Source organism: Chlorocebus sabaeus, chromosome 19 (genome assembly GCF_047675955.1).
Source record: "Chlorocebus sabaeus isolate Y175 chromosome 19, mChlSab1.0.hap1, whole genome shotgun sequence".
NCBI classification, from domain to species: domain Eukaryota; kingdom Metazoa; phylum Chordata; class Mammalia; order Primates; family Cercopithecidae; genus Chlorocebus; species Chlorocebus sabaeus.
In genome coordinates this window covers 5,124,749-5,139,983 of record NC_132922.1, presented here as the reverse complement: position 1 = coordinate 5,139,983, position 15,235 = coordinate 5,124,749, and the positions used below count along the sequence as shown (strand labels likewise).

The 15,235-nt window shown below is 38.1% G+C and overlaps 1 protein-coding gene across 1 annotated transcript in view; it reads left to right on the top strand.

The window, feature by feature from the left end:
- Positions 1-15,235, top strand: part of ATXN10 (ataxin 10) — a 176,355-nt gene that overhangs the window by 34,763 nt on the left and 126,357 nt on the right. Inside the window, exon 6 of the mRNA XM_007976081.3 lies at positions 12,627-12,707. Within this exon, the coding sequence (XP_007974272.1) occupies positions 12,627-12,707 (81 nt within the window). The remainder of the gene's footprint in view (positions 1-12,626; positions 12,708-15,235) is intronic.

Sequence of the window (15,235 nt, the reverse complement as noted above, 5' to 3'; positions counted from 1 at the left end):
AACCCTATTGTGAACTGTGCATGTGAGGGATCTAGGTCACACACTCCTTATGAGAATCTGTTATAACTAATGCCTAATGACCTGAGGTAGAACAGTTTCATCCTGAAACCATCCCCCCACCCCTGTCTATGGAAAAATTGTCTTTCATGAAACCAGTTCCTGGTGCCAAAAAGGTTGGGGACCACTGGTCTAGGCTATCTAATTTGTTGGCACAAATTGTTCATAGTAGTAGTAGACCCTTAGAATCTTTTTTATTTATGTAAGATTGGTAGGAATGTCCCCTCTTCATTACTGATTTTAGTAATTTGAGTCTTCTCTTTTTTCTTGTTCACTATAGCTAAAGGTTTGTTAGAGTTTTTGCTCTTTTCAGAGAGCCAACTTTTGGTTTTGTTGATTTTCTTTACTGTTATTCTCTATTTCATTTCTTTTTGCTGTAATCTTTATTATATTCTTTCTTCTGCTTGCTTTGGGTTTGGTTTGCTCTTTTTCTAGTTTCTCGAGATGGAAGGTTAGGTTCCTGACATGAGATCCTCCGTCTTTTTTTACTTTTCTACAAAGTTCCTGGTAAGAACTGCTTTAGCATCCCATAATTTAGTGTTCCATAAATTTTGGTGTTTGTGATTTTATTTTCATCTATTTCAAATTATAGTCTTAATTTCCCTTATGACTTATTGGTTATTTGGGAGTTTGTTGTTTAATTTCCACATATTTGTGTATTTCCTAAATTTCCTTTTGTTATGGTTTTCTAATTTTATTTCATGTGGCCAGAGAACACACTTTATATGATTTCATTCTTTTTGACATTACTGAGGCATCTTTTATGGCCTGACCTATAGTCTATCATAGAGAATGTTCCATGTAGACTTGAATGTGTATGCTGCTGGTTTTGGTGGCATGTTCTGTAGATACCTGTTGGGTCTGGTTGGCTAGATGGTTGATAGTGTTGTTTAAATCTTCTATTTCCTTGCTGATCTTCTGTTTTAGTTCTTTTCATTATTGAAAGTGAATTATCATCCATTTTCTCCTTTAGTTCTGTCAGTTTTTGCTTCCCTTATTTCCATGCTCTGTTAAGTACATACATACACGTTTATATTTATGATTGTTATGCCTTTTTGATGCATTGACCCTTTCTCATTACAAAATTTATCACAAATTTTGTTGTTTATATTTTAATAATCTCCCGTTTTTTAAAAAATCTATTTTTAACATGTTTTGCACATAGTAGTCAGTGTGTGATTAGGCCACAGATTTTCTCCAGGGAGTAAGCCTTGAGGCACCTGTAATCCCACTTGCATTCATAGGTGAGGTATGAGCTTTTTCAGTTTTGGCTTCTTTCAGTGTAATCTTTTATCATTCTGTTGAAATTATACCTAATTTTGAAATTATTTCTTTTTCTGAATATTCATTTGTATTTCAGTTAAAATTTGCAAACAGAGGTTGGTACATACAATAATATGATGTGTTGACTTAGAAAACTTCCCTTTGTATGCAAATGTAACATGACAGGATCGATCATTAGAGTCAGCTTATTTAGAGAAATTTTCTGTAGCTGAGTTCTGTTTTATTTGTTGAGTACCTTGGGTCTGTATTTTAATCATCTGCAGTTTTTTTTTTTTTTTTTTTTTTTTTTTTTTTTAGCAGCTTGGAATAAAGGGCAAAAGGTCATAAAGGGCAAAATATAAAATCTGTTAATAGCTCAAGTTAAAGTTATCAGAGACCACTACAAGGAATTCAGAAAGGAACAAAGGATGGATGTAGTAGTGGTTAAAAGATCACTTACGCAGTCCAGGTGCGGAATACTTTGATTTGTGTGAGAGGAACTCTACATTTGGTAATGAGCAATGAGATCACAGGATATCCAGAGGCTTCCGACAAAATTGTTGTTTTTACTGTTAAATATAAACTCATCCCTGGAAATTGGAGAAAACCCACTTTCTGCCTTTTTTCTCCCCTACATTTTAGAAGATAGGTGGCAAATAGTACAAAACTAAATGGTCTCGGAATTCATGGTTTCATTATGTTTTCTTTTCTTCCCTTGCTTGTTTCTTAGAAAAGGGCAAATGTGATTCCAATAACTTTGGGTTTTTTAATTTGAGTATTCTAGAGACACAGGAAAGTGTAGGCGAGAAAGTCTTTGGCACTAGTTGGTTTGAATTATTGGGATAATGTCTTTCTAAAAACGTCTGTTCTTTTGTTTGTAGGTGTGAAAGATGTTTTCATGCTCTTAGATAACCCTAGATGAATCCAAGGATTCTATTTTGGGTTCATCTAAATCTGAAAGTCCAGTAAATGTGCACTGGTAGGTCAGGTCAGTCAGTGCAGAATTACACAGTAGAGGAAGAGGTAGGACTACCTTGTGCTGATCCTGTGATGTGTTGGTTGCTTTGTCTGTGTAATCTCATTTTCACATTGCTGCCATCCTGTGAATTGTGTTTTGCTACTATGTACATATGAAAGTTAAGCAGCGTAAACCAACTTGACCAAGGTCATACGACTAACATATAGCAGAGGCAGGATTGCAAGTGATGCTGAACTCGAGGGCCTGTCCCGTTTTTATTAATGCCATGTCATGTATTATGAAAATGATCACTTTTCAGAGAGGTGGTCTGCACTTCAAAGGTGAGGCATGAACTCTTTCAGTTTTAGCCTCTTTTGGTATAAACTTTTTGTTTTTGAGACAGAGTCTCACTTGTTGCCCGGGCTGGAGTGCAGTGGTGTGATCTCGGCTCACTGCAACCTCTGCCTCCCGGGTTCAAGCGATTCTCCTGTCTCAGCCCCCTGAGTAGCCAGGAACAGAGGTGTCTGCCACTACTCCTGGCTAATTTTTTGTATTTTTAGTAGAGACGGGGTTTCATCATGTTATCCAGGCTGGTCTTGAACTGACCTCAGGTGATCTCCCTGCCTTGGTCTCCCAAAGTGCTGGGATTACAGGCATGAGCCCCTGCGCCCGGCCTAAACTTTTATTAATCCATTCAACTTTTACCCAGTTTCACTACAAAAATGAAGTTATAACTGGGAGTAAAGCATTCTTTTTTGTTAATATTTGAGTTATCTAGTTGTTTGTATTCTCTAGGGATGTGTCTTGCCTTATGTATGTACATTTTATTATCAGCTTAAGTATAACGCTATTAGGAAGATAAACATAATTGTCCATCCTTTTGCAGTCTGAATCTGTTGCTCCTCTTCTGTTCGCTCACAACAGCCATGCATTCCACTTTCATGGCACTTAGCACATTTAATTGTCCATTAGACTGTGAGCTCCCTGTAAGGCAGGATTTAGTGTTGTTTGTTATTGGATCCTTAACAAGATAATATCTGGCATACGATAAGCCTTTTTTTAGTTATGATTCCTCTGAATCTAAGTGACTGAAGTCCACTTCAGATGGTTTTTGCACAGAAAGGAATTTATTGGCTTGTACAATTGGAAAATTCTAGGGTCATTGGGTGAAGGCATGGTGAATCCAGGGCTGAAAGATGTCATCAGTATCTGTCTCATCTTTGTCTCATTTTTCTCCTGTGCTGGCTTTGTTGTAAGGCACATTTCCTGCTTCCTGTGTTGGCTCCTGTTCTTGCCTGCTCAGGGTTGGCATGGCCCATGGCTGGTCCTCAGACCACTCTTCTCCGTTATTGCTCATTCTCTGGGTGACCTCATCTCATACCACAGCTTTAAATACGTCTTTTGAATTGATGATTTCCACATTTATGTTTCTGGCCTTGACCTCTTGCTGAAGCTCCAGATTTACATATACAGCTTCCTATTATGTGCTTCTAATTGGCATCTGAAATATGTGAAGGCTGCATCCAAACTTTTGATTTTCCCCCAGCATAAAACCTGCTATTGCTCTACCAGTGTTTATTGTTCAGTAACTGGCACCATCGTTTACTCATTTGCTGAGGCCTGGAACTTGAGTCCTGATTTTCTTCCACTCTCACCCACTTATACTCATCAGTCCTATCTTCAAAATGTATTCCACATTCACCTACTTCACACCTCCTCTGCCATAGACATCTTTCATTGCTGCTGCCAGAACTTTCTCAGTCATCTTTCTGTCTCTCCTCTTGCCCTCTGAATCATCACACAGTAGCCAGAGTGACCTTTTAAAAATTACTGTGCCTCTTGTCACTCCTTGCTTAAATAAACCATTCAGTGCTTTCTTATTGCAACCTAGAAGCAAATCCAAAGTACTTGTCATGTCTTGGCTTCTGACTGACCACCTCATCTTATTTCTTACTACTTTTACTCCTGCTCATTAGTTCCATCTGGTTTTACTGTTTTTCTTTGAATATCCCGAGTTTGTTCTGTCCTGAATCTTTACACCCCTGTCTTTCTGCATGGAACCTTCCTTTAGATCTTTGAGTGGCTAGCTCTTTTAGGTCTCTGTTCAAATATCTATCATTTCGACTGAGAGACCTTCCCAGCACTTTATGTTCAGTAGTGTTTCCTGTAAACCCGTATCGCTTTACTCTCTTTTATTCATTTGTTTAAGAGCACTTACCACTATCAAATATTATACAAATCTTATTTGCTTTCTTGTTTATTGTTGGTTGCTAGAATGTAGGACTTGCTCCATAAGGCCCTGGAGTTTGTCCTGGTCATCGTTCTATCCAAATCACCTAGAACATGTGTTTACAAACTATGGCCCATGTTCTGAATCCAACCCACTGCTTCTTTTTATAAATATTTATCGGAACACAGCCAAGCTTGTTTATATATTGTCTAGGGCTGCTTTGATGCAATAGTGGCAGAGTTGAGTAGTTGTGATGGAGACCATTTGGCCTGCAAAGCCTAAAATGTTTACTATCTGGCCCTTTATGGAAAAGTTTGCCAACCCCATCCATTGAAGGGTTTTTGATAGTAATACTTGTCAAATAAGTCTAGTGATTGATGGCATTGTTGTCTGTCAGTCACTTTAGGCTTATCTGGTTCTCCTGAACCAGATGAGACTTTGGTGAGAGATCCCCAAAGGGTCTGTATCATTGTCCCCTAGAACTCTATACCGGCTTCTTCATTTTACGTCAGTAATCTATTCCTGAAAATCAGACATTCTGTGCAAAAAAGTGGCTAAGAGCCTACTTCCTTCTTAAAAATAGGGACATTATAAAATGTTACGTGTCTACCCAAAACCTCCGTCAATGTCTTAAAATAGAATCAAACTAGAATACTGTTCAGCAATAAAAAGGAACAACTGTTGGTACAAGCCATAACTTAGGAAAATCTCATGGTAATTATAGCAGAGTAAAAAAACAAAAGCCAATGAATCTCCAAAGGTTAAATAATGTATTATTCCATTTACGTGACATTCTTGAAATGACAAAATTATAGAAATGGAGAACAGATTAGTGGTTGTCAGGGATTGAGGAAGGATGCTTGAGTTATAGGTGGGTGTACCTATAAAGGGGTACCAAACCATTCTGGATCTTACCTGTGAGAGGGGATCTGTGAACCCACATTATTAAATTACATAGAGCTAAAGACACGCTCACAGCTACTCATGAGTAAATGCACAAGTTAACCTGGGAAACCTGAGTAAGATCCGCATATTGTGTCACTGTCAGCATCTGGGTTGTCACATGCTATAGTTTTACAGATGTTACCATTGGGGAAAACTGGGTGAGGGTACACAGAGTTTCTCTTGTATTTTGTAAAACTTCGTGTGCATCTACAATGATCTCAAAATAAAAATGCTTAATTAAAAAAAAATCCAAACTTGGTAAAGCGCCTGTATATGTAACAGACTGTCATGTTAGGATGTATACTGCTTAAAACATTTCTTTCTGATTACCATAGAATTAGTATAGTTGTCAGCAGACAGTTGGCTTTGTATGCGGGAACACGGAGCCTCTTAATGCCACCATTATGCCAGAAGAGCTTCTTAAATGTCTGTACACAGTTCTGACTTTTTACCAACAGTGTATGGAATGCATCTTGTGATTTTGTATGTATGTGTATATCTTTTTGTGAAATGTTGTCTGGAATACTTTAGAATATAAAAAAAAGTTTCTCCTGTAAACATTGACTGGCAAGTGTATTGAGAAGTTTGGGAATTAGAAACAAAGAGGTAATAACCAGATGGATGTTTGTGAGGCATGCAAGTGTCTCTTTTTGGGTCGCATTGTCATCCCGGGGGCAATGCTGTTTGTTGGGGTGTGCAGTCACATGCCCTCCCCTGGGGTCACAGGCTGTCAGGTTTGGGCTCATTCTTGAAGGAAAAAGCTGCCAGGTTTGGGCTCATTCTTGAAGGAAAAAGAATTCTTGTTTTCCAAAGAAGGAAAAAAGGGGATGCCGAACAGGGGAAAAAGCGGCAGATAGCCACAAGAACTGTCAGTGTTTGGCGAATGCATGTCCTTTTCATCATCTGCTTCTGCTTCAGGAGGTAAATATAGTTTAATTTCTCTGATTTTTGTTGGAGTTGAATTCTGATGCATTATTACTGGAAACAGGAGAAGCAGAATTCCTTGATACTGAAGGGTAGACAGCTTAGCCAGTGTCACTCTGCCGATAAGTGTTAGACTGAGACTCAAACCCAGCTCTTTCTGAGACCAAAATTTGTGCTCTTAATCTTTACACCCACTGCCTCCCTTAGAGGACGACACTAAAGGAAGGGTGGCTGCGATGTGCATGTGTGGAATGCGTTTTCCCCACTGCCTGGCACATGTAGATACAGAAAATCTATTTATATATTTTTCAGATTATAACTCATTTTTTTCTAGTAGAGGATGCATCGCCATTGAATCAGTGGACTGATATTTTTCTAATTTAATGCTACTCACATTTAACCCATTGGAAATGTTACTTAACTGTTTAACAGGAGAAGGGAGGTTATTTTCTGGAGCAGCTTTGCAAGCTTTGTCCAGATTGCTGTGTTAAGCAACTGTGGGTTACAGTAACCAGATCTTACAGCAAAGGAGAGTGGCATTTGTTTTCCATAGGACATTTAAATCAAAATTTGTTTATGAGGCATAAAAACATTTTCTAGGTTTCTGAACTGAATGAAATCTATTTTACTCATGTTGAGTATAGCATTGCGTTTGTATGCATGTATGGATATGGATAATAAATGACCTTCATTAAAAAAAAATTTCCCTGAACCCCCCTGCCTTTAGGACTGTCTCTGTTTACCAGTGAGGAGTCTGCCTTTCATCGTCTGTTGGTTCTGCCTGCAACTGTTCACATACTTTAAAATCAGTAATAAATGAGAAAGATTGAGAGAAAGAAAAAGATGAGAGGAGAGACCTTCATGCAATTTGTTTTTTAGCAAGTGTGGAGAATGATGTAAAGTGTAGTTAGTGCTTTGGCATCAACAATGTGATTTGTGAATGTTAGCTTTTCTGTAATGACATTTAAATGATGAATTTCAAGATTAAACTGAAGAGTTTCTTAGGAGAACTTAGCTGAGTTCTCCTACATGACCGTTCCTTGTCCTTGAAGCCTGAGGAGCCAGGTTCTTCTGAATGGTGCTTCCACCAAGATATAGAAATACTGTCACTCTTTAGCAGAATGGTTATTAAATAGAACTAAGTGTGAGCTTACTTTGCCTGTATATATTTCTTACATTACATACTGAAGTTTTTGATAGACAACATGTGGTTCAAGTATCAAAATGCATAGTTCCCCCCAGCCATCTACCTAGTTCCTCCAACCACATCCCCTAGTTCTCCCCACACTGTTGGGCTTTTTGTTTTTTTCACTAAATAGTGCATTTCTGAGATTTTTCCATATTCCTGTATAAAGACCTTCCTCAATTTAAGATCTTTCATTGTATGAATGTACCAGGATTTATTTCATCAGTCTCCTCCCGACGGGCATTCCGATTGTTTCCATTTTTTCGTGACTAGTAAGTACTGCCATGAACAGCCTTGGTTGCACATGTCATATTGCATGTGGACAAGTATGATTGTAGAATAAATTCATAAGTGCAATTATTGGGTCAAAAGGAATGTACTGTTACAATTTTAACAAACCAGGTTATCCTTCCTAGCTGTTGTGCCAGTGTTAACTCCCCTGTCCCACATCATTGCTAATAGTGTTAGCAAGGGTTGGATTTGCCAGTTCTGCCAAAGTGTCAACTGACCTTCTTGCACAGTTTTATTTTGTAGTTTTCTTACGAGTTGGAGAACCTTTTTTTTTCCTTTATGTGTATTCTAATTTTCTTTACCTATTTTTCTCTTGGGATGTTGATCTTTATCAGTGTATAGGAGTATTTTCTAGATGAGGGATACCACCCTTCATATAAAATAAAATACTTATATTTTTCTGTTTTTGTATTTTGACTTTGTTTGTGCTACTTTATGTTTTAGTTTTTTGAGACAGAGTCTCTGTCACTCAGGCTGGAGTGCAATGGTGCAATCATGGCTCACTGAAGCCTCAATCTCCTAGACTCAAGTGATCTTCCCACCTCAGCCCACTGAGAAGCTGGGATCACAGGCGCATACCACCACACCTGGCTGATTTATTTTTTATTTTGTAGAGATGGGGTCTCACTATGTTGCTCAGGCTGGTCTTGAAGTCCTGACCTAACTTAAGCAATCCTTCTACCTTGGCCTCCCAAAGTACTGGGAATACAGGCGTGAGCCACTGCGTCCAGCCATGTGGTACTTTTTTATGTAAAAGTTTTTGATTTTTTTAGTAGGTGAATTTATCAGTCTTTTAAGAAAATGTGTTCCAGAGTTTTGATAATAGCTGTAAAGGCCTTTCCTCTACCAAGGCTTTCCTCTAGTATATAATTTCAATTTATTTATTTAAGTGTTTGATTTACTTGGAATTTATGTTGGTTTAAATGTTGCAATGTGGATTCACTCTCATTTTTGTTTCAGATGATGCTGGTGGTCCCAGCAACAGAGCACTGTCATGGCTGAGACCTGTCTCCCCTTTTCCTCCATCCTTGCCCTAATCCCTGTACCCTTACTACTCCATCCATGGACAACTTTTTTACTTCAACTTTTGCTTCCTAAACACACATTCCAGCATGCAGAACTTAGTCCTTCCTTGACGATGTCTCAGTTCTACTATTTTAAGTCCTTAAGGATTTTATAAACATATTGATCAAATCACATTTATTGAGCATTTATTAGGAGTTTTTTGGTTTTTCAAGAAGAAAATTTCCAAAGTGAAGCAGACCCAGTCTGTTTCCCACTGTTTAAGAACTGTTTATATATATCGTCTGATTTTATGTTGTTTAAGGTAGAGGGTAAATTGTTATTCCAGTATGCCCAGAAGCAGAAGCGATAGTTGGAGATTTTAACACCTGCTTTTCAGCCATGGGCAGAACTCATAGACAAATATCAATATAGACTGATGTTTTATACATTATATAAACATGACGATATGGATCAAGCTTGTCCAAGCTGTGGGCCGCATGCAGCCCAGGATGGCTTTGAATGCGGCCCAACACACATTCGTGAACTTTCTTATAACATGAGTTGTTTTTGTTATTTTGTTGTTGTTGTTAAGCTCATCAGCTATTGTTAGTGTTAGCGTATTTTATCTGTGCCCCAAGACCGTTCTTCTTCTTCCAGCGTGGTCCAGGGAAGCCAAAGGATTGGACACCCCTGATACAGATGATCTCGGTAGTACTGTCGTAGGTAGCCACCTTCACCTGAGTGATATTTATAGACCTTCCCTCAGCACTTCCAAACTCCACTTTCTTTTCACCCGCATGTGTGATGTTCACCAAGTTAGACTGTAGGTTGGGCTGTAGAACAGTCTCAGTAAATGTGTAAGGGATTGAAATCATAGAGTACATTCTCTTGCACATAAGATGATTTCTAGAAAAATTCCAAACTTTTGGAAATTAACACATCTGATTGATTTGTCAAAGAAGAAATCACAGGCAAATTAGAAATATTTTGAACTGTAGTATCAAGTTTGTGGGATAAAGCAAAAGCAGCCAAGTGTGGTGGCTAATGCCTGTAATCCCAGCACTTTGGGAGTCTGAGAAGGGAGGATAGCTTGAGTCCAGGAGTTCATGACCAGTCAGGGCAACATAGTAAGGCATTGTCTCTACCAAAAAAATAAAAATAAAAAAAGCTGGGTATGGTGGCACACGTGTGTGGTCCTATCTACTTGGGAGACTGAGGTGGGAGAATTATTTGAACGTAGAAGTTTGAGGGTGCAGTGAGCTATGGTCGCACAACTGCACTCCAGCTAGGGTGACAGAGCGAGACCCCGTGTATTAAAAAGACAACAAAAATGAAAGCAGCGCTTAGAGGAGACTTTATTGCCTTGAATGCTTCCATTTTTTTTTTTTTTTTGAGACAGAGTCTTGCTCTGTCGCCCATGCTGGAGTGCATGGAGTGCAGTGGCACGATCTTGGCTCACTGCAACCTCTGCCTCCTGCGTTCAAGAGATTCTCATACCTCAGCCTCCTGAGTAGCTGGGATTACAGGCATGCACTACCACGTCCAACCTATTTTTTGTGTGTTTTTGGTAGAGATGGGGTTTCACTATGCTATGTTGGCCAGGCTGGTCTCAAACTCTTGGCCTCAAGTAATCCACCCACCTCATTCTCCCAAGTACTAGGATTACAAGGTGTGAGCCACCAGCCTCGAATGTTTCTGTTAATAAAGAAAGGTTTGAAATCAGTGACCCACAGTTCTACTTTTAGAGGATAGAAAAAGAAGAGCATAGTAAGTCCTGAATAAGTCAGAAAGAAGGAAATAAAAGATGAAAGCAGAAATCAATGAAACATAAGACAAAAACAGTAGAAAAAATTCACAGAGGCAAAAGTTGATCTTTGACCAACAAAATTGATCAAGAATAAAGAAAGAGGCCGGGCCCGGTGGCTCACGCCTGTAATCCCAGCACTTTGGGAGGCCGAAGTGGGCAGATCACAAGGTCAGGAGATCGAGACCATCCTGGCGAACACAGTGAAACCCCGTCTCTACTAAAAATACAAAAAATTAGCCGGGCGTGGTGGCGGGCGCCTATAGTCCCAGCTACTCAGGAGGCTGAGGCAGGAGAATGGCGTGAACCCAGGGGGCGGAGCTTGCAGTGAGCCGAGATCTCGCCACTGCACTCCAGCCTGGGCGACAGAGCAAGACTCTGTCTCAAAAAAAAAAAAAAAAGAAAGAGAGCAGTAATTACCAACATTATGAAAGAATGTGTAGTTATCACATCAATCTTCAGTAAACTCAAACCTTAGTTGAGGCAACTTTCTTCACCTGAGACACTCTGAAGACCCACGCTTTTGGGTCCTGATTTCCTTTTGAAGCCGTAATAGTATTTTATTGCTTATAGCTCCCCCAACACACTGCTGTTCTTTCCTTCTTGCTGTTTTTCTAAGTCCTTTCTTCCACCTCTAATTTAAATGCTGTCTTCTTTTCCTTCTTCTAGGAATTGCCAAAATACCTCCTCTAGCCTCTTTGATCTTCTTGCCCCCTGTCCATCACCGCCTCTTGCCCCCAGCCTGTTGGTTAGATACATTTGTTTCTATTATATAATTCTTAATGTGTGTCTGTCAGCACTTAACATGTTCTTCTGTAAATTATCTGTCTAAATATGGGTCTTTATTGTTTGGAGAATATATTTGGAACTATGGCTTGTGACTTGGAATATTGTGTTTTGATATTCCTATGGGGAAATACTTTGAATTCTAAGTACCTGAATTATGAATGAGCTTTAAGATCTCAGTTTAGTCTGTGTATCCAGCTTGTAATGCATGGATTTCTATTGACCTGCCCAGATTGATAGGAATACTGTTTGAGAATTCCAAATATTATCCATTATTGTTAGGAATATTTTACATCAGAGTGTTGATCAGCTGTTTTAAATGCTGTAGAGGAAATAGAATATGTATTTGAATTTTGCTTTTATGTGAAATGACAGTGTATTGTAGTTAATATGCTTCGTTTGGTTATCAGACTGAATATAGTTTTATTGTATTGTATTTGTTAAGTGATTAAACTATGTGTCAGTATATTTAATGCTTACAGTCAATTTTTATTACTATAACCTGGTTATAAACAGTATATTCCTTAGTTCTTAAGTTTTTTCCTCAGATGCCTTCTGGTAAATATAATTCAGAATTAATTAATAATACTGTTGAATCTTTTCAGTTGTCACAGGGGTGCTTTGAAGAACTATGCCTATAATCTTTGCCTTGGGGTTTCCCTAAGTTGATCTCTAAGTTTAGATGAGTGCATTGCTTGACAATGAGGATGTTTTCTTGGTAACTTGAGAATTCTTAAAGAGTGAATAATCAAGCCAGTAATGGAAGTGTGACAAGTCTTTCTCTGGTTCATTATAGCAGTTAACTTCTGACTAAAACATTTCAGTATGTTTTTTGTTTATACCTTATCTTGTTACTAAATGAAGAATTTTTCTTTCTCAACTTAGATAAAAGCTATAGTAGCCCGTGTCTTCCTGTTGAATCAATTTAAATTATTTCAATAAAGCTTTTGGAAGTAAAATTGGAGAAAAATATTTTTAGGATTTTTTTTTTCCTTTTAGCTGCTAATAGATTAATAGTATGTGAACCTTTTAAAACATTTAAGATTACAGCAAATCAAAAATTCACTGAAAAGAAATGCTTTTGTGTGTAAGCTGTGCTTATAAAGTAGATAAGGGCATGTCATGTCTCTTTTACTTTGTTTCGAGTAACTAAACTTTCTTCCTCTTTTTTCCCTAGGTTCTTGATTATTACAGACCTCTTTCTGAAAAGCCCGGAATTGGTACAAGCCATGTTTCCCAAACTGAACAATCAAGAAAGGTAACCCCCTAGCCAGCATGGTTTTCAGTATTTAGCATTCCATATAGGGTATTCTGTGCACATGACTGAAAAGCTGTGTGGTTTCTGAGTTGGCACAGAATCTCTAAATGCATGTTTCTGTGTTGGTAATGGTTTTAAATTGGTTGGTTAACATTACAGCTTAGCCACAATAGGCAGTGATTTATGGAGGGTAGCAGGATCCAGGTTGGTGCCATTATTCAGTAAATGCATATTAAGAAAAACGTTAAGAACAAAATCTTATGCATGTGCCTGGATTTTAGAATAGTAATTTATGTAGCTGTGTATTACAGTTGAATATTTGAGGTGTACTCATTTGTTTAGGACATGGGTGTTATTATTTGTGATACACTCTGCTAGGTTTGTAGGTTTCTGATGGATAATTCGGACTAAAATAAAATTGACACCTGTCCACAATGTTACAGTTAATGTAGTAGGAAAAGCAGTGAGTGACCTAGGAGTTCTAAGACACTGGCCCTGGGCCTTGCTATGATTAGAGTTCTTCATGTGACCTTGTTGGGATTCAGTTTCGTGTGTGTGTGTGTATTTTTTTCCCCTAAACCTCTATGGTAAGGTACAAAGGATTCAGTTTCTTGACCTGTAAATTAAGGGGACTGAATAAATAATTTGCAGTACACTTTTCATTTCAATAGCATATATTTTTCCTAACTTTATTAGAAATGTTGCCTTAGGAAAATAACAAAATATATTCAGAAACTACAGATCTAATGATGAAAATTTCTTAAAGTTGCTAATCTTTTGATTGTAGTCACGAGTTTTAGTGGTTTTGGACTTTTTACTTATTTAGGTTTCAGTAGTTAAGCTTTGTGTACTTTTTGTAGTCTTTTATTAATTAAGTCATTTCTCTTCTTTAATATCTTTAACAAAAAGGAAAAGCTTATGCTTTTAAAGTCATATGAAATACCAGGTTTATAAGTCCAATTCCAGTGCTCCTTTCCCTGTATGTATACCCCCATTACAGATAGAGAAGTATTTGTAGTTTTTTGACCTAAAAGAAATAATACGATATACAGTGCTAAAAATTAGTCAGTTTTTTTGCAGTAAGGAACACCTGAATACAAGAAGAATGCACAGTTTAATTGTATTTTTAATATTCAAGCTGATATTTTCCATAGTCTATCTAAATTATCTATTTTTAAATGATTTATTACATAACTACATGGGAATGGTAGACTAAAAATGTTCTATTTTTATTGATAAAGTTGTATCAGGTGCATCCTTACTTCATTCAAGGTTCTGCTCAGTTGCCACCTCCCCTTGCCCTTGCTTTATTTTTCTTCTGGAGGAGATGAGTTGTCATTTCATCGCATCATTCATTCATCGTGTCATGTCACATACCTGCTTGTTACTGTAGCACATTTCCATTAGATTGTTGGCGCCCTGAGGGTGAGGATTCATCCCTCCTTATTCTTCATTCCACATTTCCAGTCAGTGGTTGGCACATAGCGGGTGCTCAAAAAGAAAAAAAAGTGTTTCAGTGAAAGCATGAGTGAATGAATGAATATTCTTACTCAGTAAAGTGTTCAGCTAGTATACTGATCAATGTAATATTATCTAGTAAGTTGGAAACCTCAAGGTTAGACTCACCTTCTCCACTTTACCTTTTCAGTTCATACTGGTCAGTAAACCTTATCAGTTATATCATCCCAAAGTCTTATGTATTTATTCTCTTTTTTGTCACAGCCTTAGTTTACCCTATGGAATTTTTGACTAGATTTTGACAATAGCCTTTGTCAAAAAATTGTGGTAAATCACACATAATGTAAAGTTAACTATTGTAACCATTTCTTTTTTTTTTTTTTCTTTTGGAAAAGGTATAAGACAGGGTCTTGCTGTGTGTTGCCCAGGCTAGACTGCAGTGGCTGCTCACAAGTGTGATCATGGTGCACTACAGCTTCAAACTCTTGGCCTCAAACAGTCCTCCCACCTCAGCCTCCCCAGTAGCTGGGGGTACAGGTGTGGGTCACCATGCCAGACTACCATTGTAACCATTTTTTAATGTACAGTGCAATGGTGTTAAGTATGTTCACATTGTTGTGCAGCCAACCTCTAGAACGTTTTCATTTTGTATGTCAGAAACTCTGTACTGATTAACAATAAACTACAGTGAGATACCACTTGATACCCATTAGGATGGCTACTATCAACAAACTGAAAAGAAGAAGTTTGGACAAGGATATGGAGAAATTGAAACCCTTGTGCACTGTTTATTTCCCACTGTTGGGAATGTAAATGGTGCATCCACTGTCTTAATCTGTTTTCTGCTGCCATAACAGAGTACTGGAGAGTGGCCAATTTATAAAGAAAAGAAATGTATTTCTAACAGTCTGAGGCTGGGAAGTCCAAGAACATGGCACTAGCATTTGGTGAGGGCTTTCTTGCTGTGTTATCCCATGGTGGGACGTGAGAGGGCAAGTGAGTGCATGTGAACGTTACAGAGACACAGTCCCTGTCCTCACCGTGAGAAGAATAACCATGCATTTTTATGT